Source organism: Lithobates pipiens, unplaced genomic scaffold (genome assembly GCF_037356315.1).
Source record: "Lithobates pipiens isolate NorthernLeopardFrog02 unplaced genomic scaffold, aLitPip1_a1.2 Scaffold_18, whole genome shotgun sequence".
In the NCBI taxonomy this organism is placed as follows: Eukaryota; Metazoa; Chordata; class Amphibia; order Anura; family Ranidae; genus Lithobates; species Lithobates pipiens.
Window position 1 is genome coordinate 136,455,213 of NW_027507758.1, and position 25,085 is coordinate 136,480,297.

Genomic DNA, 25,085 nt, shown 5'->3' on the forward strand with positions numbered 1-25,085 from the left:
GGAGTTCTGTGGTATCAGACTCCATTTATTATGAACATAATGAATTTTTAATATATATTTTTTTATTATTATTTATTGAATGACACTTTTTGACTCCTTCAATATATATTTTGGTTTTTAAAATGAAGAGTTTATGGACTCGCAGGCTAAGTTATCCCTAATCTTGGCCATGATGGTAACTGGGCTTTGAAAAGCTTCATGAGGTTTCTTGTGTTATGGGTTTTTAATATCACCTGCAAGTATTTTTTATTTTCCACAGCTAATGGTAAATGCAGTTGCCAATAACCACATTTTTAATGGTATAGTGAACATGGAGGCTGAATGGTGTTTTTGATTTGTGCTTTTTTTTTTTTTTTTTTTTTTTTTTATTATTTTGGGGTCTGGTCTAGGTATCGGTAAAATGTATCAATGTTTCAATTTTTATTACTTTTTGGCGGCCTTACTAGATGCATGTTGGAAAAAAATTCTAATGAGCCCACACATTGGGTTCTCATGACATGACATGACATTACTACCCTTTTTCTACCCTTCTAGCCAAAGTCCGTCCCAAATGCTGTTTGTGGAATTTGTCTGAAGGGTAAGGATGTCAACAAGAAGGGAAGAGCCGAGAAGCTTATACACTGCTCCCAGTGTGAGAATAGTGGTAAGTTATTAATGTCGCCAATTAAAATGCTTATAAACCCTAATGAACTTTTCTTGTTTTTGCTTCCTTTTTGGTCTGTTACATATATGGTAAAGTGTTTTGTTATCTTTTCAGTAATTGCAAATGAAATGCCTGTTGATGGTGCTAAAAGTCTAGTGAGCCAATAATCTTTGCCGTTTTTCACTGCTATTATCTGTTTTGCATTGTTCCCAGTTTTTACTCTGATATACAAATTACCCCCCATGTTATGGAGATGAGGAGTTCTGTAATCCTAAAACACTTCCTTCTCAAGGGTGACTATGCTGCTTTTGACTAGGTAAAGCATGGTAAGAAAGCATTGTCCACTCAGTGATACTGGCAGGATTACCAGGTGAAAATAAAAGGGGGTCTAAAAAGAAAAAAACAAATGCAACCACAAAATCAAAGGACAAGTAAGCTGCAAGATATGCATTTATGTTCTTGGGTTTGAATACACTTCTGATCTTATGTTAACCATCCTTTCATTGTTACTGGTGTTAGGCTATTCAGAAAAGTTTGTGAGCAACTGCTGATCTTGCAAATAATGTTAAATGTAGAATTGAGTGCAAAAGCAGAAAATAGGTCCTAAAGCTTTCTTGAAAATCGAGGGTTGTTAACCACTTAAGGACCAGGCCTCTTTTTCAGACTTGGTGTTTACGTGTTTAAAGCAGTTTTTTTTGCTAGAAAATTACTTGGAACCCCCAAACATTTTATATTGTTTTTTTTCTACCACCTTAGAGAATAAAATGGCGGTCATTGAAATACTTTTTTTCACACCGTATTTGCGCAGCGGTCTTGCAAGCGCACTTCTTTTGGAAGAAAATCACTTTTTTGAATAAAAAAATAAGACAGCAGTAAAATTAGCCCAATTTTTTTTTATATTGTGAAAGATAATGGTACGCTGAGTAAATTGATACCCAACATGTCACGCTTCAAAATTGCACCCGCTCGTGGAATGGCGTCAAACTTTTAGCCTCAAAAATCTCCATAAGCGACATTTAAAAAATTCTACAGGTTGCATTTTTTTGCGTTACAGAGGAGGTATAGGGCTAGAATTATTGCTCTCGCTCTACCGATCGCGACGATACCTCACATGTGTGGTTTGACCACCGTTTTCATATGCGGGCGCTACTCACGTATGCGCTCGCTTCTGTGCGCAAGCTCGTCTTGACGGAGTGTTTTTTTTCTTATTTATTTTAATTGATTTTATTTATTTTTACACTGTTTAAAAAAAAAAAAAAATTGATCACTTTTATTCCTATTACAAGGAATGTAAACATCCCTTGTAATAGAAAAAAGCATGACAGGTCCTCTTAAATATGAGATCTGGGGTCAAAAGGTCCTCAGATCTCATATTTGGGCTAAAATGCAAAAAAAAAACACATTTAAAAAAAATATACCTTTTTAAGAGGTATGAGCGGAAGTGACGTTTTGACGTCGCTTCCGCCCTCCTATGGTATAGAGACGAGTGGGGGCCATCTTAGCCTCACTTGTCTCTATGCCCAGCTAGGAAGAGGACCTGATCGCCTCCGCTGCTACCGACGGCTCCGGTAAGCGGCGGGAGGGGGGGTGGCACCTCTCCCGCCGCCGATAGCGGTGATCTCGCGGCAAATCCGCCGCAGAGACCACCGTTATCGTACAGCCGACCGCCGCCTGAAGAGATGGACATCGTCGTGCGGCGGTCGGCAAGTGGTTAACATCTATGCTTATTTTAGACCCAGAGCTTCCATTGACTTTGTGATCAGGCATGCCCAGCTTTCCCCTTTAGAATATACTCTTTGCTGTTAATAGACCTCAGCTTTTCGAGACTTTCGTATTTTTAAAGTGGTCGTAAAGGCTTAAGGTTATTTTACCCTAATGCATTCTCCTTTCCCCTGTTCATCTCCCTCCCAGCCCCTCTAAATAATTACCTGAGCTGATCTCGATTAACTACTTCCCACCCGGCCAATGTATATATACGACCGGGTGGGAGCTCTCTCCTTCTGACTGGACATTCAGGAACGTCCTTCAGGAGGAGGGGGATCACACGTGTGCCCACGCAGCGGCGTGATCACGATGCGCTCGTGTCACCCGGACAGGGCGCATCTCAGATCGGCAGGAGGGATCTGTGATTGGCCCTCCTGATCACATGATGGCTATGTCCAATCACAGCTGTCATGTGATGTAAACAAACAGCCGGTTGCTAGGCAATCGGCTCTCCTCTCCTCGCACGGAAGTCGTCGCTGAGGAGAGAGCAGATCGCTGCAGCCGGCTGGTGATCAGTGAGTATGAGCTGTTGTTTTTTTACAGCTTTTTACTCGGTGATCACCAGTCTAGTGTAAACACACATGTCCCCAAATAATAAAAACACATGTCCCCCACATATATCCCACTAAAATCACATATCCCAATGATTATCTGCACACACATGTTCGTGATCACCTGCTCACATATGTACATGATCGTTTGCATACATATGTCCGTGATCATACAAACCAATTATACACGTAATGGAATTTTTTTTACCAAAAACATGTAGCAGAATACATTTTCGCTTAAATTTATGACAAAATTAGATTTTAATTGGATTCCTTTTAAAATAGAAAAAAGAAAATATTGTTTTTCCAAATTTCCGCTCTTTTTTTTGCTTATAGCGCAAAAAATAAAAAACGGAGTTGTGAATAAATACCACCAAAATAAAGCCCTATTTGTGCAAACAAAATGCAAAAAATTTCATTTGGGTAGAGTGTAGCATGACCACGCAATTGTCATTGAAAGTGCGAGAGCGCTGAAAGCTGAAAATTGGGAAGGAAGCTGAAAATTGGGAAGGAAGGGGGCGAAAGTGCCCTGTATTGTAGTGGTTAAACACTGCGCAGAGAGCAGTGAAGCTTCTTTATATATCTCTCCTCACTGAACATGGAGGCAGCAGGAGCCCCATTCGCTCCTATTGCTGTCAATTAAAGTGGAAGTCCAGCGAAAAATAAAAATGTTTTTTATTTAATTATATGTAAAATATCTTTATCTTTGACATTATTCATTCTCTGTATAGCTGATATTGTTGCTTAGAAAGTTTAATCAAAGCTAGACAATCAGCTTCTTCCTTCCTTATTTGTGAATTCCACATGGGGGGCCTCTCACTTCCTGAAAACATCCTTCTCTTCTCGCCCCCACCCCTCTTCTCTTTATTAGACAGGGATGCCTAGACCTGCCCACCCCCATCCCTCCTGGGGGGGGTCAGGATTTTGAAATATGTTCTGTTTGATAGAAACTATAATCTAGATTACAATGCCACATGCTGCAGATTTTCTACAGTGTACAACCACGTGATTGTTTCTGCATGGCACTGTGATGGCATGGTGTAGCACACGGCCAGCTGAGGGAGCTACATGTGAGTAAGTTGGCTACAAATGAATTTAAGGCTCTGTTTCCACTAGTGTGACTTGTCATGCGACTTTGTGTCCAAAGTCATACAAGTCGCAACCCATTGATTTCAATGAAAAACGTTCCCATCTATGCGACTTTGAAAAATTTCCTGCAGTTTTTTTGATGCGACTTTGATCCAGAGTGTAAAGTTGGATCAAAGCTGCACTCAGTCGCACTTTAGCCACTTGAGGACCAAGCCTCTTTTTTACACAACAGTAAAGGTAGCCCAATTTATTTTTTTGATTATATGTATGTATGTGTATGTATGTGTGTATGTATGTGTATGTGTATATATAATATGTAATATATAATATATATTGTATGTTACGCCGAGTAAATTGATACCCAACATGTCACGCTTCTAAATTGCACCCGCTCGTGGAATGGTGACAACATTTTACCCTTAATCTCCATAGGCAATGTTTAAAAACATCTACAGGTTACATATTATATTACAGGTTTTGAGTTAGAGGAGGCATAGGGCTAGCAATATTGCTCTTGCTCTAACTATCCTTGTGGCACCTCACGTGTGGTGTTTGAACACAGTTTTCATATACGGCGCTACTCACTTATGCGTTCGCTTCTGTGCACAAGCTCATCGGGACAGGGCACTTTAACCACCTCCCGCCCGCCCTATAGCCGAATGACGGCCTTAGAGCAGGCGGGTTCCTTCGCCTGGCCGTCCCTGGATGGCCTTGTGTTTACTTCCGCAATGCGCGCCGCCGGGGACGCGCATCGCGGTAGTATTGTATTCGCCGTGTTTCCTGGAGACAGGCAAATACAGATCGCCGTGAACGGCCAATCAAAGCGGCCGTTCACAGCGCGATCGCAGCTGCCAATGGGAGATGATCTCATATGTAAACATATGAGATCATCTCCCATTGCCGTGTCTCTCCCTCCTCACACAGAGACAGCGTGTGAGGAGGGAGAGCGATCTGTGTCAGCCCCAGTGCCATGTGTCAGCCCCAGTGCCATGTGTCAGCCCCAGTGCCATGTGTCAGCCCCAGTGCCACCTGCCAGTGCCATCCGTCAGCCCCAGTGCCACCTGCCACCACCAGTGCCACCTGCCAGTGCCATCCGTCAGCCCCAGTGCCACCTGCCACCACCAGTGCCACCTGCCAGTGCCATCCGTCAGCCCCAGTGCCGCCAGTGCCACCTGCCAGTGCCATCCGTCAGCCCCAGTGCCACCTGCCAGTGCCATCCGTCAGCCCCAGTGCCGCCAGTGCCATCCGTCAGCCGCAGTGCCGCCAGTGCCACCTGCCAGTGCCATCCGTCAGTGCCACGTGCCAGTGCCGCCTGCCAGCGCCCCCTGCCAGCCCCAGTGCCATCTGCCAGCCGCAGTGCCATCTCCCAGCCCCATTTGCCAGAGCAATTAGCCAGAGCAAATAGCCAGCCCCATCTCCCAGTGCCACGTGTTGTCAGTGCCACGTGTGGTCACTTTGTGGGCATTTCCATTGTCCTGGTGCTCCAGGGCCTTCAAAACTGTAATAGGTGGTTGAGAAATAAGATGTGTAATTTATGCTCCTAGAACGCCTGATGGTGCTATTTCAATATTGGGCCTCTGTATGTGGTCAGGCTGTGTAAAAGTCTCACACATTTGGTATCGTTATACTCAGGAGGAGTAGTAGAACGTATTTTGGGGTGTTATTTTTGCTATGTACATGCTATGTGTTGGAAACATCTTATAAATGGACAACTTTGCGTAAAAAAAAAATGTGTTTTCATTTTTTTTCCACATTTTCCCAAAACTTCTGGAAAAAAAATGAACCATTCAAACGACTCATTATGCCTCATAGATTATACGTTGGGGTGTTAGCTTTCCAAAATGGGGTCACTTTGTGGGCATTTCCATTGTTCTGGTACTCTAGGGCCTTCAAAAATTTAATAGGTGGTTGAGAAATGAAATGTGTAATTTATGCTCCTAGAACGCCTGATGGTGCTATTTCAATATTGGGCCCCTGTATGTGGCCAGGCTGTGTAAAAGTCTCACACATTTGGTATCGTAATACTCAGAAGGAGTAGCAGAACGTATTTTGGGGTGTCATTTGTGGTATACACATGCCATGTGAGAGAAATAACCTATTACAGTGAAACTTTTGTGAGGGGAAAAAAAATAAATAAAAATCTTCATTTTGCAAAGAATTGTGGGAAAAAGATGACAACATCAAAAACCTCACCATGCATCTTAGTAAATACCCTGGAATGTCTACTTTCAAAAAAGGGGTCATTTGGGGGGTATTTGTACTTTCCTGACTTGTTCGGGTCGCAAGAAATGAGATAGGCCACCAGTACATCAGGTGTGATCAATTTTGTGCGATTCGCACCACAGCTTGTAGACTCTAACTTTAACAAAGACCAAATAATATCCACTAATTTGGGTTATTTTTACCAAAGATATGTAGCAGTATAAATTGTGGCCAAAATTTATGAAAAAAAAATTATAATTTGCAAAATTTTATCACAGAAACCAAGAAATATGTGTGTTTTTTTTCAAAATTTTTGGTCTTTTTTTCATTTATAGCGCAAAAAATAAAAACCCCAGAGGTGATCAAATACCACCAAAAGAAAGCTCTATTTGTGGGAAAAAAAGGACACAAAATTCATTTGGGTACAGTGTTGCATGACTGAGTAATTGTCATTCAAATTGTGAGAGCACCAAAAGCTGAAAATTGGTCTGGTCAGGAAGGGTGTTTAAGTGCCCAGTAAGCAAGTGGTGTAAAACTTTTTATTTTTTTTATTTTGACACGGTCTTAAAAAATAAAAATAAAAAAACATAAAACATTTTCAGTCACTTTTATTCCTATTGTGAGTTCCCATTGCAGAGATCCCCTCAGTATGCTGCAGTGCTAAGTATAACCCATACAGAAGGTAAATCTCTAAAATGTTGCAGTTGTTCCCAAAAGAGGGTTAGAGAGGATCTCTTCCAATTTGGACAACTGTTTGAATGACCGCGAGGATTTTCTGGTTTTTTTTTTTTTTTTTTTTTTTTTTTTGGGGGGGGGGGGGAGATCTTGTCATGGCTCTGGGACAGACAGGCAACATAGGACTTTAACAATTGCTCACCCTAATAATTGAAAACAATACCAAATGTTTTATGAGAAAAGGGCAAGTATTCAGTTCAAGCATTAGCACAGCTTTTCTTCACCCAAAAATAAAAAGCAGGTTTTCCCAGCCCAACAGGTCTCAGTTTTGTGCTAATGTCCTTAGCTGATGGATGTTTCTGAAGTCCTTATGGAGATTCCTTTCTGGGATGTTTTTACCTAGTCTTTTTTTTCTACCTATTCTCTAAGGGAATGGCATTATTCACAGCAGTTGCCTATGGTTCTCAACTGTCACTGATCACGGGTGAGTAAGCCCTTCACCTGGACCTGTTTGCAGCAATTTGTCTGCAGCAGGGGGCACCAGGTGTGGATCTCTTGCTGTCCAGACGAAGGATCCTCAAGCATTTGTGGTGGATGTCCTAGGCCGGGACGCCTTGGGATTATTCTCCCTGATCTATTTATTTCCTCTGCTGCAGCTTATTTTTTGTTTGCACAGATGGACATTTTGGTGATTTTGATTGCACCAGCTTGGCCAAGGAGAACATGGTATGTCGACGTTGAAATCTCTTGACAGGTGAGCCATGGGCTATTTGGCAGACTTGTCACTGGTATGTTCCATCCTGCTTTACAAGCACTCGCTTTGACAGCATGACTGTTGAAGCCCTTATCTGATGGGACAGGGAAGGTGTACCATCGTAACATGGAAGGTTGTTTTCACTGGGTGTGAGGCTTGCAAGTTTCGAACCAGACAGTATATTGTGGAGCATATTTGGGCCTTTCAGTCTGATGTGGGGATGATCATTCTGTTTTCAGAGATCTACCTTGTGCCATTTCTTGGTAAAAGCCTTTGTGCAGGGTGTTGAGCACAATGTTCTGCCTGTGTGACCCCTTTGGGATCTTAATTTTGTGTTTGTTTTACAGACTCCTTGGTTTTTGAGCCCCCCTGAGATATCCCGTTCTTCTAGTCTCTTCCAACGTGCAAGTTTGTGTTTTTGGGTGCAATTGGAGTTGGCTGCACACTGATGCAGAGAATCTTTCATGACTTTACCATGATAAAGTGCTATTGAGGCCTCTGTCCTCCTTTTTTTACCTAACGCTAATTTTCTCATTCCTCCTGAATCAGAACATTGTGTTGCCATCTTTTTGTGTGAATCCTAAATATCCCGGAGAAAGTGATTAACTCTTTGGATGTTGTCAGGCCATTTGGATTTGTCTGAAGTCTATGGCTTTATTTCGACAGTCTGATCCAGTTTGTTCTACACAAAGAACCTCTGAAGGGTCGAGCTACTTCTTAATCCATTTTTTTTCTAGGTGCCTTTGTCATCTCATTTCACAAATTTGATTGTATCAAAGGCAATGTTACTCTATTCCTTGTCAGGGCCTGGATTGTCAGTGCTTCTTGGCTGATTTATCAAACTTCTGTGGTTTGTAGGGCTGTCTGGTCTTTTTCTTCATACGTTTACTGACTTTTTTTTTTTTTTTTTACTAGCTGGTCGTTCATGCCTGTGGGAGCCAGTTTTGGGTAACTGGTCTTGCAAGTGTTTTTTGTGGTGGGACTCTCCCCTATTCTGTGTTTTTTTTTTTTTTGATTTGTAGGGCTTGTTGCCGTGTTGCTCGCCTTCATGTTCAGTGCTCTGGGACAAATAGTCATGATTATGAAGTCTTCTGTGTCCTGCAATGTACGATTTAAAGAAATTTGGATTTTTTGGTTTACCTGAAAGTCTTTGAAGTGCACGGGGGGCCCCTCTCCTCTTTTGAGTGTCGGCAGGCTATGAAAGATGATGCAGACACAACAGCTGCACACACCTAGCCGCATGTTAAAATTTGACAGCCAAGGAGTGGGTGCTCGACCCGCTGTGCATTTCGAGCCTTACACATGCTTTTGCATAGCTGTTGAATTTTTAACATGCATACAATCCAGTGAGAGGGCTAAATGTCCAAGATTGATTTACTCTGTTTATCAGTAAATTAACACATTTTGGGGGCCAAACACACTACCCCTTTTAACAGGGCTATAAAACAAAGGTCCTTAAAGAGGTTGTATAGTCTTTTTTTTTTTTCTTTTTTTTTTTTTAACAACTTTTACCTACAGGTAAGCCTATAATAAGGCTTACCTGTAGGTTAAAAAAAAAATCTCCTAAAACCTGTACGGTTTAGGAGATATTCTCCTCACAATGTGCCGCTGACTGCAGTGGCGCATGTGCACAGGGGATTCTCGGCTGAAAGTTCGGCAGAAGCCGGACTCTGCCGAAAAGAAATCTCCAGTGCGCATGCGCGGGAGTGACTATATCGTGGCTCCAGCCACTCACAGCGCCGGAGCCGCGATACCCAGAAGACACACCGAGGGAACATGTCGGCGTGGATCGGGCGAGATGTCGGGCCCTCGTTCTAAGGTAAGTATTTCATAATGAGCTAGTATGCGGTGCTCCAGGCTCCTTCAAAAACATTAATTCAGCAGCTACAAATACTGTAGCTGCTGACTTTTAATATAAGGACACTTACCTGTCCATGAATCCAGTGGTATCTACACCCAAGCCAATTTTTCATTCAGCTCTCGGGGGCTACTGCCACCACCGCCATCTCGGCTAAGGGAAACCGGCACTGAAGTTTTGCTTCGCTTTGTGAATGGCCCGTTAGCAGGGGGAGGGGGGGCAAACTTCCAGATGAGCTTGCCGTGGCAAAGTCAGCCGGAATTGGGACCAGGTACCAGTTGAAACCAGGTACACACTCCCCCCCAAAAGGTGCCAAATATGGCAGGGAAGGGGCAAAAATTTCCCATTGGGTTGAGCTCTGCTTTAAGTCCTGCGGAACTACCCAGTTCCAATTTCAGTGACCCTTAAAATCTGAATCCAGCTCTCGGTTTGTTCTTGTGTTTGTTTAAATTTTCACATGCAGTTTGTGCAGTTGCTCTCTGCACCCACTACTATTGGTTGCGTTCACGCAGCTGGAGACTCATGCAGACGCCGTAAAAAATGTCTCCTGCATGTAATTATAGGTGCCAGCGCCCATTGTAAAGAGTACTTGTATGTTCTGTATTTAGTTTAATGGTAGGCAGATGTTATCTAGTAAAATAGATGGATTCATATCCTTAGCTTATCGCTCTGGTGAGTTCTTTTTAAAGGATGGGATACCCTTGCACTGATTTTGTAGAATTCCTACCCCTAGAGAGCAGCAGATTTGTGTGTGTGTGTGTGTGTGTGTTTGTTTTTGTTTGTTTGTTTTGTTTGTTTGTTTTGTTTTGTTTTTTTAGAAGACTAATACACTTTTATTTATTTTATTTTTTTCTAATCAGTCAGGTAAGCCTAAATATTTGACATTTCAATATTCATCCAGTATGTGGTGCTCTAGGTACATTTACACTTAAAAAAAAAAAAAAGAAATGCTTTATAAAAATTGCTTTATTTAGCAAATCGGCAGCCTAAGCTGAAATTTGTACACACTGTTAAATGAGTCACCGTAGTAGGGCTGCAACTAACGATTATTTTCATAATCGATTAGTTGGCCGATTATAGTTTCGATTAATCGGTTAATAACCTTTAAAAAAAAAATAAAGTGGGTCAGATTGAAGTTCATTTTTAATCACAGTGACGGGAAAATTTGGAAATAATAGAATAATATTATAGAATAGAATATTTTCACAGTGTATGTGGTTTTCAGAATCCCCAGATCCCCAGAATCTCAACAGCAAAATCTCCTTTATTTCCCATTCTTGGGAATCCATATTTCCTGCCTGGCCTGGAAATGGAAGCATTTAGGAACTTGAGAGAAGGGATGTTTTCAGGCATCACATTTCTTGAGGTCAAAAAAATGGCCATCAATAGAAATGTTAATGCAATCAGGAGGACAATATGAACTACCCCTTTGGCAGGCGTTACAGGTTAAACATTTTTTGGATACTCTGGGACCGACTGAGGATTATGATCGGCCACTTACTAAGTTTGAAAGATATTGTGAGGAGAAGGCGCCCCTATTCCATATTATTTCTAAGATATATGCTTTATTAATCTCTCCTTTAGAAGATATTGCTATAATGAGTTTAGATAAATGGGAAAGGGATCTCGGACAAACCTTTACCTCGGCCCAACGTCAGAAAATCATATATTTGACTTTTAAATCATCTAGATGTGTTAAGATACAGGAATTAAATTACAAAGTATTAATGTGTTGGTATTATACTCCATCACGAATGCATACTTTCTTTCCAGAGTCATCAGATAGATGTTGGAGGTGTGGTAAGGAGAGAGGCACTATTGCCCATATCTTTTGGTATTGCCCAGTAATTAAACAGTTTTGGGAAGAGGTCCGGAAAATCTTTCAATTGTTTACTGAATATTATCTTGAGGAAGATCCGGCCTTTTTCCTATTACAATGTACACATATTCCATCAGAGAGATACAAGAACTCAATGTTATGTCACCTGGTGAATGCAGCTAAAAGCTGCATCGCCACCTGCTGGAAGGAAACAGGGGCACCGCGAATTTCGCAATGGTTAAACAAAGTAAGGAAAATTGGGATCATGGAGAATTTGATCCCTATGCCTCTGGAGGAAAGAGAATCTATAGTGCAAGTCTGGGCTCCATGGGAAATATTTTTACAGTCGGAGGAGGGGAAGGGGTTGATTGGAGAGGAAGCTGAGGATTAGACCAAATGGTTGAGTGATGTAAACCTTACCCTTCGTTGGGTGGGGTCAGCTTCCACCCCCTTTCTCCCTCTTCTCTATCCTCCAACTGCTCCCTCTTCTTCTTTTTTTTTTTTTTTTCTCTCTCTCTCCTTGAAAAGGGAGAGGGAAGAGGCCCGCTAGGGGGAATTGATATTGTATTAATATTGTATTAATACTGTTTTGTTTGTAAAAACGGCAAGAATATAATGTGGTGTTTTTGGGGTTTTTTTTCGGTTGTTTAATGGAATATGTGGCTATTAGAAAGTATTTTGTATACGCAAGTATCATTAACAACTTACGTTTTGTATTTTTGCAAAGAAATAAAGAATTTAGAAATTATATTAATTTTAAAAACAGAATGTTAAAAACAAGTGAAAATTTCAAACAAAATTCTTTAAATTTTTTCTTTCGAATGTACAAAAGATTTTTCGTCTGAATATTCTCATCTGACAATTAATCCATGTGGCCAGCATAAGGCTCTGTGCACACCTATGCAGTTTGCTTTTGATCTGTTTCTGCAGTGCTTTTTGCTGTGCGTTTTTTTATTTCTGTGCACGTGATTTTACTGCAATTTGCATTTTTTTTTTTTTTTTTTTTGGGCAGATTAAAAAATACAAATTGCTTCAAAAACGCATTACATGCTTTTCTGCAGCTTTTCCATTGAAGTATATTGAACCAAAGAAGCACCGTTTTGCGTTTAAAAGTCCCTGACACTTAACAAATACGCAGCGGATGAAAAAAAGCACAGATTTGAATGTGTCCCATAAGAAACCATGTAAATGAACTGTAGTGCAGTTCTGCAAAAAGCACCAATAAACACATAGATGTGAACCAGGTCTAAGGCATTTAGTAACATAATGGGGTTAAAAAAAACTAAAATTAGCCCTTTATAGTAAAAAAAAGCAGATAATCACTACTTTTCATTTTTTTTACTGTAGAACTGTGAAAGTAATATTTACAGTAGCGATTATTTGCTCTTTTTGTACTATAAAGGGTTAATTTTTTTTTTTTTAACCCCATTATGTTACTGGCCGATTAATCGATTATGAAAATAGGAATTGATTAATTTCATAATCGATTAGTTGTCGATTAATCGATTCGTTGTTTCAGCCCTACACCGTAGTAACTCCCCCCCCCCCCCTCCCCCCCCCCCTTTCACTGTTGAGGTAGCTTCAATTAGGAGGGCTGTCTAAAAACAGATTCTGCTGTGTGTTAGAAAACCCATAATGTTCCATGATAAACAGGTTGAAACTTTTTTTGTTTTTTTGCATGTGATATGGCTACATATTACTAATTTGAAAGCAGTAAGAATAATGGTTGATGTTTTTCTGTATATTTTATCTCTTTAGGCCATCCTTCATGCTTGGATATGGCACCAGAATTGGTTGCAGTAATAAAAAAATACCCTTGGCAATGTATGGAGTGCAAAACATGTATCATATGTAGCCAGGCTCACCATGAAGAGGATATGATGTTCTGCGACCACTGTGACCGTGGCTATCATACTTTTTGTGTCGGACTTGGTGTTCTTCCATCAGGTATGTTTGCTGATGAGTGCAAAGTCATACAAAACACATTTACATGACAATTATGTTAACAAACTTTGTAGCATGCACAGGATACATGGAAATGTTAATGGTAACTTCACAATTTTTGGAAATCATGAGCCTGATATACTGAAGTGTAATGTGAGACAAGCAGGGAATGTGTTTTGAGTTTATTCACTTAAGTATTTAAACTTTTTCCAACCTGGCAATAAATGTCCCCCCCTTTCACAATTTGGGGATATAGAAAAGGAGAACATCCAACTATACCAGTTTAAGCTGCCAACATCCCTTAGACAAATATAAAAAGGAGATGCCCCTGTAATAACTGGGACTTTAAACTGCATCGGAGTACATATAAGGTATAGAAAAGTTTATTAAAAAACTGTGTGTACATATATAATTATCAACATTTCAAACCAATAAAAACATGGATAACAATGGTCGTGCATTCCCATTTAAGATCCAGACGGCCCGACGTGTTTCAGGACACCATACGTCCCTTCGTCAGATTTTGTCAGGGATCACTATATAATAGAAATCAAATGCATTAATTAATAACATTATAGACAGTCATTTTAAAATGGTTATTTTAAGGAAAAAATACTGCGCTATCTGAAGAAAGACAAGCTGCAGCTCGAAATGTTATACAACACCCACAAGCAAAAAAGGAGCTGCGCTTAACCAATGACAGCACTCAAATAATAGTGACTATAAAGTGCCAAATATCTAGGTGAATAAAAAAATCAATAACATCGCAAAAAATTTCAATAAAGCGTAAACAGTGATGATAAAGTCCCAAAAAGGTGTGTGAATAAATAAAAATAATCAATAGTGATAGAATTGATTCAATTAAATATATACATAAAAACCAATGAATATAAATACTAAAGCTGGTTATACTAAATCTAAATACCCAATTGATGTACAATGAAAATGCCTAATACATAATCGATGTTGAATAAAGTGAAATGAAAATAAAAATCAACTGTACATATTAAAAATAATATATTCCAAAAATTCCGGAAAGCGGCAGTGTGTTTTATACGTGGTGTATACGTTCACAAAACGTCTTGTGTGTGGAATTTTGATTGCGGCACGGGTGCTAAGAAACTCACTGGATATTTTTGGACTAATATTATTATTTTTAATTATTTATGGTGATGTCCATTCTTTTGCAGTGGTCCTTAAGGAATTCGCCTTCAAACTCGCTCTGGACCAAATGGTCCTTTAGTGAGGCTCCCCGTCGATATGTAATTGCTGAGCTCTGTGTTATATAGGGGCTCAGCAAAGGGTCTGTGCGCAAAAGGTGCCAAAACCTGCCAATAATTTTCCTCACTGCTTTGTGTTGGTTACTATATTTGGTGATCAATCTAATGATCTGAAGGTCAATTAGTCTTTCTTTTCTCATCTGATATGTCCATTGGCTCATTTAAAGGCTTTTTTTAACCCTTTCAGGACTAGGCCTATTTTTGGCATTTGGTGTTTACAAGTTAAAATCCATATTTTTTGCTAGAAAATTACTTGGAATCCCCAAACTATATATATATATATATATATATATAATATTAGCAGAGACTCTAGAGAATAAAACGGCGATTGTTGCAATATTTTATGACACACGGTATTTGCGCAGCGGGGTTTTAAACGCAACTTTTTGGGAAAAGAGACGCTTTCATGAATTAAAATAAAAAACGAAACCGTAAAATTAGCCCAATTTTTTTGCATTATGTGAACGATTGTTACGCCGAGTAAATCGATACCAAACATGTCACACTTTATAATTGCACGCATTTTAAAATGAATACATTTATTTTTTATTTTAAAAAAAATAAATAAATTGATCACTTTTATTGCTGTCACAAGGAATGTAAACATCCCTTGTGACAGTAATAAGTGGTGACAGGTACTCTTTATGGAGTGATCGGGGGTCTAAAAGGTAATTAGGAGACTGGAACGAAGCCGATTCTTGTCGTCTCTCCTATGCACATAGCAAATATCTTATTTTGAAGTGGAAAAACAAAACGGGAGCAAATACAATATTTAAAATGAAGAACAAGTAAAGTTAAATCAATAAACTTACCAGTATTTCAATGGGAATTTATGAGCCTGTTTTTTGCTAATGAGATGCCCAATCAGTGCCCGCCTCACCATCATTGCAAGCCCCCCCCCCCCTTCACCATCGTTGCAAGCCCCCCTCAGTCTTGCTGTGCCAAACAATGTCTCACCAGTCAGTGTGTGCGCACATCGGACATCTGCTGCTGCTGCTGTCAGGGCTCACTGAGAAGTTTGGGCGTGCTGTGATAAAAGGCCCGCCCTCCTCCTAGACCAGCTCATGTGATAGACAGAACACTGCCTTTATCACACGAGCTGGTCTGGGAGGAGGGCAGGACTTTTATCACAGCGTGCCCAAACTTTTAACAGTGAGCTCCGTGACACAGCAGTGTCCCACTGTGTTACAACTGGCCTGGCCTGTCGGGAGTCCGGCCCAGGGTGCGGTGGGCCAGATAAATGTCCTCAGGGGGCCGAATGTGGCCCGAGGGCCGTAGTTTGAGGACCCCTGATCTAAGGTGTCGATTAGGTCCGATGAATCCTGCTTGTCCAGTAGGGACATCAGGTCATCGAGATCCTTATGTTGTGTAATACTGTTTCTCCCTAGTCTTATAGTAGAGACTTTTTAAAATCACTTTCCTTGCAAATAGATTCATATCCTAGATTACCTCAAAGGCATCAAGGTTGGAATTCGGGCAAAAGCTCAACCCCTTGAATAACAATGTATTTTCCTCCGTAGAGAGTACATAGCCAGAAAGATTGATAATATCCATGCTATAATATCGCAACTTGGTCTCAGGTGGATAATTGGGTGTTGAATCACATCACAGGTCGTACTTTTACCATCGCCTCTGCTCCTAGCACTGCCTCCTCCTCCCCCCTTTGCCTCCGGGACTAAACTAGAGGATGGTTTACACCTGGATTTCTGTGTTTTTCTAGAAACCCACTTACCCCATTTCCACACCTTAGTAGATACCCCACAGGGGAACACCCTAAGCAATAGTAACCACGCAAAAGAGCCACAGCAAAACTAAAACACTCGCTGTGCTGAAGGTTTACATGACAAACTGCCCAGAGAGATGACGTTCCCTTGCACCAGAACCAGACCCTATTTTAACATCTGTCTGCATCTGATTCTAGCTATATCTCAGAATTGCAACAAGCAGCCTATCTGACAAATGCAGATTTCGCTATAACGCTGTCTGACTTTCTCGAACAGCTAACAGCCTTAATAAAACCAACACTGTTTAGACCTCAAAAGCACCAGGCTTTTCTGTGCCCTCTTTCTCTACCCTCATCAGTAGATCTACCATTTCTGGAAGCAGTAGAAACAGGAGAACAAAGAACACAGGAACAGTGCTAGAGGAAGCTGTAGAAGATTTTTCACCCCCAATCTCCTGTATACCTGATGCTGTGGCTTCCTGCAAAATGCTTCACAAAGTAGATGCTCACTTTTGCTGTGTGCAAAAGCCTCAGCATAATTGCACTCAATTCTCCTGCTTGCCCTGCCCTTCTAGGTACTAAGAGACCTCCACAGTTTCAAAAGACATTTCACATTTATGAACATTCTGGGCAATTTATACTGATTAGGGTACGCCTGAAAAAACGTTCACTCCTCTGAGAATCATTGCTGAGCTATATCCAGTGGTAAAATAATTCACTAAAAAGTTGACTATTCTGGTCATAGATGTCTAGCTCTCCAACCTGCTGTTGCTGTAGTTTGTCAAACTGCAGTTAATTGTATTAGGGTAATGAACAAGCAGTAGGATCTTGTATTTCAGAACCAGTTCTGGCGGAAGACTTACAAACCTTGCCCTTCCGCCTTTTACTGTGAATGGCTCTCATTTTTGTCCTTATGCACAGAGACACCATACTTGTATGTCGTTTGGATAAAGACATCTCTTTGATGCATTTGACAAACTCATAAAGGAGGTCACACGAGGACAAGTCCTTTTGACAGAGGAAGACTCCAAAACCTCTCACCGGGTTTCATCTTCAAAGCCAAACGTCAGCCCTTCCTTTCGGTGCAAGACTAGGAAACCAAAACCACCGTCTACCCCAAAGCTTTTTTCACAATGAATAGGTTCCCTCACTCTTAATGGGGGGGCCTTAGCCAACATCTGTCCATTTGCAGACCACCCAGAATAATCTTTTGTCCCAGGGAGTGGTTGTTCCAGTCCCTCTAGAGAACAGATTTAAAGGTGTGTTTTCAAACTTGCTCACAGTAATAAAACCCAATGGGAATATCCATCCTATTCTTGACCTAAAGGAGGAGAGAGGCTATTAAAGGGGTACCCCATTAATTTGCGAACATTACCAAAAAAAGGGACCTTATTGTATTGGATTTAACTGGTACCAGAGAGGAACGGCCAAACATTTAGGTATATAAAATCGCAGTGTTCAATACAAAAAAAATTGTTAAACATTCATAAAATCATGAAAATATGCTAGTCTTTGCTAAATGTCCCAAGAGGTTGACGCGCTTCACATCTAACCACTTCCTCGGAACCTCATTGTTCTGGCAGCAAAGAAAATTGACATCGCCCTATGAGCGTGGCACAAGGTTTGTGGTATAATTTGCGGTGCGAAACTAATATATTGGATGATGTGGCAAAGTTGTGTATGACAATACACATTCAACCTTTAGTTGTAAACCAACTGGAACAATAAATATGGTGGGATGCAAGTGCTGGATACTTGTCTGGACGGTCATATGGTCCCTGTGCATTGGATGAATATATCAATCAATGAATATATGGTGGGAGTGATGGATGGATGTTTGAGTAATTCCTCAGTGACACTTTACTTGGTCCTGGTGGAGGCAAACATATTGGAATATGATTATAACATCTTTGTATACCAGGCCTATTTATTCTCCCAGTTGACTCACAACTGAGGTTGTATGTGTATTGTCATATGCCTAACTTTGCTGTATCATCCAATATATTCTGTTTGCATCATACACTATACCACCATCCTTGTGCCACGCTTATAGGGCGATATGCCAATTTTTTTTGCTGCCAAGAAAATGAGGTCCTGCGGAAGCGGTTAGATGTGAAATGTCAACTTCTTGGAACATTTTGAAAATACTTATTTTTGTGTCCTATTATATGGCTAATATTGTCTAACTAGAGCATATTTTCATGATTTTATAAATGTGTTTTTAGCAATATATTTTTTTAATAAACATTGTGATTTTATATAAATGTGTGGCCCTTCCTCTCTGGTACTAGTAAAGTCCAATACAATAAGGTCTTTTTTTTTTTTTTTTTCTTGGTCCTATTCTTTTTTTTTTTTTTTAACAAGTACATTTGTGTTCCAAAAGTTTGCATGAGATCTGCAGTGAACATTTCTATTTAACCACTTCAGTTATTTCTGTGTTTTTCAGTAGGAGACACACGCTTTCAATTTGTTTCACTGCCATTCAGCCTATCCTCTGCCCCCAGAGTATTCAGAAAGTTGTGTGCACCCATACTTGTCCTTTTAAGAACTTGGGGCATTCAGGTCATGGGGTAGTTAGATTTGAGGAAGAAGCCTTCAGAAAGTGGTCATCTGTCTGTAAATGCCCACAAGACTATACAACTTTTCAGAAGTCTTCCCTCCAACCTATCCATCTAGAATACATAGTCCCCATTCTAGACACATCCCAGACAAAACAAATTCCTTCCAGCAAACTTTCCTCCCTACAATCCCATGCTTAGACCTTTTAAGTTCAGACATGCCACAGTGAGATTCTCCATGAGGGTCCTGTACCTTTTTTATGGTAGCCTCATTCAAGGCTATTCTTTTCCCCTCAAGGGTTCTACAACACAACATTCCGTTGGCCTGAACAAACGCACGCTATTACTCTTGCTCTTCCATTGTTTCTCTTCAGTCAAGCAAGGAGCTCCCAAGCTTGATGGATTTTCAATCCAGCCTTGATATGTGCAAAGTAATTTCTGCCATACTAATGAAGGGTGATAACGGATGTCGGGTTCACAGGCTGGGAAGGAGTATTCCAATCTCTTGTAGTAGAAGGAACCTGGTCCCCAATGAAAACAAAGATCCCCATCAGCATCCCGGAACTTGGAGCTAAAGTTCTAGTCAGCATTGCTTAATTCCCCTTCTTCAGGTACACCCAATCAGGGTGCAGTCAGATAGTTCTACACCAATAGCCTATCGGGCATTAGGGAGTACTAGGAGTCAGGCAACCTCATTCTCTAATGGTTTGAGAACCACTGTCAAACAACCTCTGCTATTCTGGCAGGCAGATTTGCTCAGTTGTCCCCACTTGGACTAGGTGGAATGGTACCTAATAATATACCAACATTTTCAATCTACTATTTCAGAAATGTGGAACTCCAGATGTGGACATCATATTCCCTGGGTTCAACAACAAGCTGCTCCTTTTATTTGTGGCCAGTGCCAATGATCTAACACTGGGATTGGTTGCCCTGGTAATCCCCTGACCTCCAGGTTAATATATGCCTTCTCTCCATTGCAGATTGTTCCTGGAATGCTGTATAAAATAGGGGAGAATAAATCGATGAATCATTGCACTAAACTGGCTCAAAAGAGCCTGGTACACTTATACTCAAACTTCTAGGAGACGACTCAAGGCCTCTTAACAGACTAGATCGAACGTCTCAATGCCCCCTGTTCTATCTGGCTCAGTCAGGGTTTAGACGCAATTGAGAGAGAGCTGGGAACACACTGCTCAAAGCCACCTATGAGGATCTGATGAGCTGCTGAAGAGATCCAGGTGCATGCCTGGTCCGCAGCCAGGGAAATCCAATGGAAATAAAGGTCAGCACATCTGGAAGTAAAATCAAAAGAATTAATTGAAAGTCCAAAAAAATGAAGCGAACATGACAAACATCAATCCAAGAAAGGTTCTCAGTGGACACGGTTTCACCCAGACATGCTTACTTAAACTTGCCCTTCCAGGGAGAGAGGCCATTTGGAGCCTCGCTGGATGACAACATTAAGAACATTACTGGGGGTAAGAGTACGTTGCGCGCGCTGTCCAGGGAAGGTAAGGAGCCACGCCGTAGACAAGGGCCCTCCTTTTCCGCTCAGAAGCAGATTTTTGTCCGCCAGGGTCGGCAGGTAAGCGTTTCCAGTCCGACAAGGTGCCTGCTGACTGACACCGGAAAGGTTACAGGGGTTCTACTCCAATCTGTAGTCCCAAAGAAGGATGGGGTCCGTCCGGTCCTGGATCTCAAGGCCCTCAACAGCTTTGTGGAAGTACAAAGGTTCAGGATGGAACGGTTCGCTCGGTGGTCGCTGCACTCCAGCGGGGGATTTTCTGGCATCCCTGGACATCAGACGCATACTTACATGTGCCCATAAGCATCAGAGGTTTCTGTGATTTGCGTCGGGGACTAGCACTACCAATTTGTTAGCTCTCCCTTTTTGGCCTGGCGTCGGCACTGAGCGTCTTCACCAAGGTGCTAGCCCCAATTTTGGCTTTGAGGCAGTGAGAGATCGCAATCGTGGGTTACCTGAACGATCTCCTTCTGAGGGCAGCTTCTGCCTCAGAATTAAGGGAGAATGTGGCGATCACCATGCAAACTCTTCGGCAGTTTGGTTTGGTACTGAACCTACAGAAGTCGGTGTTAGTGCAGACTCAATGCCTGGGGTATCTGGGCTTGCTTCTGGACTGCTCAGAGGTGAGTCTTTCTCCCTTTGGACAAGTTGCAGACTCTTCGAGCTGCGGTAAAGTTGTTGGTGTCCCGCAAGCGGACTACCTAAGTCGTCAGATGTTGGACCAAGGGGAATGGTCGCTACATCCGGATGTATTTTGGCTCCTTTGCCTAAGGTGGGGCGTGCCAGATGTGGATCTCCTGGCTTCTCAACTCAATCTGAAGGTACAGAGTTTTGTGGTCAGGTCAAAGGATCACTGGGCGGATGCGGCAGACGTGTTGGTGGCTACGTGGGAGCATTAGCGGCTGATTTATGCCCACCCCCCCCACTCAAACTTCTACCACGTCTGCTTCACAAAGTGGAAGCCGAGGGGATTCCGCTTGCCCCAGATTGGCCTCAGCGTCCGTGGTACGCCGACATAGTACAAATGGAGGCAGATGTTCCTTGGCAACTGCCGATGCGAGAGGAACTTTTGTCGCAAAGGTCCAATATTTAATCCTCATTAGGGAGATTCCTTTATTGACATTCTCTCAGAAGGTGATCTTTTTAGTGGCCATTACATCTGTCAGGAGGGTTTCTGAGTTGGCGGCCTTGTCTTGCAAGTCTCCATACTTGATCCTCCACAATGATAAGGCGGTGCTGCGTCCGTAGCCTTCGTTTCTTCCAAAGGTTGTTCCGCCTTTTCATCTAAATGAGGACATTGTGCTTCCATCCTTATGTCCTCGGCCTTCACTCCCTAAAGAGGTGGCTTTGCATTCCCTGGAAATGGTCCGGGCTCTGCGGGTGTATCTGCTATGGCTCCTTTTCGGAGGTCGAACTTGCTGTTTCCATCAGTGGTTGGTCCAAAGAAAGGCCTGGCGGTCTCATCGGCTACCATCTCTCTGTGGATCAGACTGACTGTAGTTCAGGCTTATGCCATAAGGGGACTGCCGCCTTTCCTGTAACCGCGCATTCTACCAGGGCAATTGGTGACTCTTGGCCTTTCTGACATCAAGCGTCTGTTTCTCAGGTTTGTAAGGCGACGACCTGGTTGTCCGTTCACACTTTTACTAAATTTTAAAAGGTTAATGTGAGGGCATCTTCGGATGCTTGCTTCGGCCGCAAGGTTTTGCAGGCGGCCGTTTAAGGTTGCAACTCCTCCGTTGAGGTGCTCTGGCTGTTTTGGGTGGAGTTATTTGCTGTTCCCACCCCTTGTTTCTTTGACACTGCTCAGGGATGTCCCTAAGGTCCAGAAGAGCTGCTGTGTCCGTCAGTGAACAATAGAGAAAATAGGATTTTTGTACTCCCCGTACAATCCTTTTCTCTGAAGTTAATTGACTGACACAGCACCCACCCCTCCTATTTCTGTGTGTACTACTTTTGACGAACTGAGCTGTTGGATGCAGTGTGAGAGGTTATAGCTAGTAGGACCGCCCCCTGGGTGGTACTGTGCAAGTGTTGCCGTTTTTAACACTTTCTGCCTAGTCCTCTCCTAAAGGAGTGATATAACCCGAAGGTCAAGAAGAGCTGCTGTGTACAGTCAATGAACTTTAGATAAAAGGATTGTATGGTGAGTATAAAAATCCTATTTTTTGCCCATTCCTCCTTGCAAAACCGCACCAGCTCCTTCAAGTTGGATGGTTTGAGCTTGTGAACAGCAATCATTAAGTCTGACCATAGATTTTCTATTGGCTTGAGGTCTGGGCTTTGACTAGGCCATTCCAACAACACATTTACATGTTTCCCCTTAAACCACTCAAGTGTTGCTTTAGCAGTGTGTTTGGGGTCATTGTCCTGCTGGAAGGCAAGCCTCCGTCCTAGCCTCAAATCACACGCAGATTGGTACAAGTTTTGCTCAAGAATATCACTGTATTTAGCACCATCCACCTTTCCCTCAACTCTGACCAGTTTCCCAGTCCCGACTGCTAAAAACATCCCCACAGCATGATGCTGCTACCATCATGTTTCACTGTGGGGATGGTGTTCTTTGGGTGATGTGATGGGTTTGTGCCAGACATAGCGTTTTTTCTTTGGCCGAAAAGTAAAATTTTAGTCTCCTTAGACCAGAGCACCTTACTCCCATACGTTTTGGGAGTCTCCCACATGCCTTTTCACAAACTCAAAATGTGCCATTTTGTGTTTTGCTGAAAGTAATGGCTTTCTTCTGGCCACTCTGCCATAAACCCCAACTCTATGGAGCGTACGGCTTATTGTCATACTATGTACAGATACTCCAGTCTCTGCTGTGGAACTCTGCAGCTCCTCAAGGTTTACCTTAGGTCTCTTTGCGGTCTGATTAATGCCCTGCTTGCCCGGTCCGTGAGTTTTGGTGTGTGGCCATCTCTTGGCAGGTTTGCTGTTGTATCATGTTCTTTCCATTTGGTTATGATAGATTTAATGGTGCTCTTAGTCCTAATCAAAGATTTGGATATTTTTTTTATAACCTAACCCAGACTTGTACTTCTCAACAACATTGTCCTTTTCATGGCAGTGTTTGGTTAGTGGTGCCTCTTGCTTAGGTGTTGCAGCCTCTGGGGCCTTTCAAAAAGGTGTGTGTATATGTAATGACAGATCATGTGGCACTTAGATTGCACACAGGTGGACATCATTTTACTAATTATGTGACTTCTAAAAGTAATTAGTTGCACCAGAGATTTTTATGGGCTTCATAACAGAGGGTGAATACATACACACACACACACACATGCCAATTATTTTTTTATTTCTAAAAAATTGTTTTATGTATATATTTTTCTATATTTGTACTTCACCAACTTAGACTCTTGTATTCTGATCCATCAAATATAATTTAGATAAAAAATGAACTAAAGGCTGTAATGTAACAAAATAGGTAAAAAGCCAAGGGGGGGGTGAATACCTTTTTACAAGGCACTGTACATGGAAATCGTTTTGCCTTGTGTAAACACCGGCTTTTCAACCCCTATGCTTCTTTCGGATTTCAATTTTGGCTCTCTTCCCTGAAACCATCTTTTGAACCCATTAGGAAACTCATCCAAGTGAAAGCTCTACAACACCAACACGTCAGAATTTTTTTTTCAAAAACAGGATCACCCCCCCCCCCCCTCCTAAAAAGGACTTGTAAACTCAATCAGGTGTATCCGATCACCTTCTTAATGACACACAAAGCCATTTGACTTTCAACTGATCAGCTGGGGTCATTCCCTGGAAGTGCAACTGAAGTAATCAACTAACTATGGGTGGCAAGGCACTTTTAAAAGATTTCTGGGATAAAGCTGTGGACAGCACTAATCAGGAGATGGATACAAAAAATGTCAAAGGCTTTATCAATACCTAGAAACACAGTGAAGTCTATTAGGAAGTGGAAGGTATTCCTGGATCAGGACGTCACTTCAGACTGGATGAAAGAGCCAGGAAGAAACTGTTCAGAGGCTACCAAGTGGCCTATAGCAACTCTGAAGCGGTTGCAAGACTTTGACTGAGAGTGGTCATTGTGAGCAGGTGACAACAATATCAAATTATCCACAAATATGGCTTGTATGGGAGGGTTTAAAAAAAAAAAGCCACTCAAAGGTCATATGCAGTCATGACTGAGATTTGCCAAAATGCACCTTGAAGATTCTGAGGCCACATGGAAAAAGGTGTTCTGGTCAGATGAGACTAAAATTGAATTTTTGCCCTCAAAACCAAACAATATGGTTGAAATCATCACAATTCACCATCCAAATAACACCATTCCTACAGTAAAGCATGGAGGTGGTAATATGCTGTTTTCCTCTGCAGCAGGGACTAGCGCACTTGTCAGGATGGAAGGGAAGAGGAAGAGGATGGAAGAGAAAAATGGATGGGTCAGAATGCCATCAAATCCTTGAGGAATATCTGCTGCCCTCTGCCAGACAGTTGTCAATGGGAAGAAGGTTTACCTTCCAACATGACAATGACCCAAAGCATACAGCAAAAATTACCACACAGTGGTTGAAGGAGAAAATGGTGAATGTCCTTGCATTGCCAATCAGAGCCCAGACTTAAAGTGGAGGGCCACCCTAAAAAAAAAAAAATTTACTTTTTTAAGAATATTACATTTTTTTTTTTTAACTCACCAGAAACTCCTGTTGCTAGGCAGTCTTCCTAATCTGCCTCTT

General features: G+C 41.7%; 1 protein-coding gene across 5 annotated transcripts in view; it reads left to right on the forward strand.

The window, feature by feature from the left end:
• The window catches only part of PHF10 (PHD finger protein 10), an 89,129-nt gene that overhangs the window by 61,043 nt on the left and 3,001 nt on the right, over positions 1–25,085 (forward strand). For 4 of the 5 annotated variants that reach the window (XM_077486160.1, XM_077486161.1, XM_077486162.1 and 1 more), the window contains 2 exons: positions 535–643; positions 13,114–13,302. In XM_077486160.1, the coding sequence (XP_077342286.1) occupies positions 535–643; positions 13,114–13,302 (298 nt within the window). Of the gene's footprint in view, positions 1–534; positions 644–13,113; positions 13,303–25,085 lie in introns of those variants that run through there. The other variant, XR_013276647.1, reaches the window with a different exon arrangement.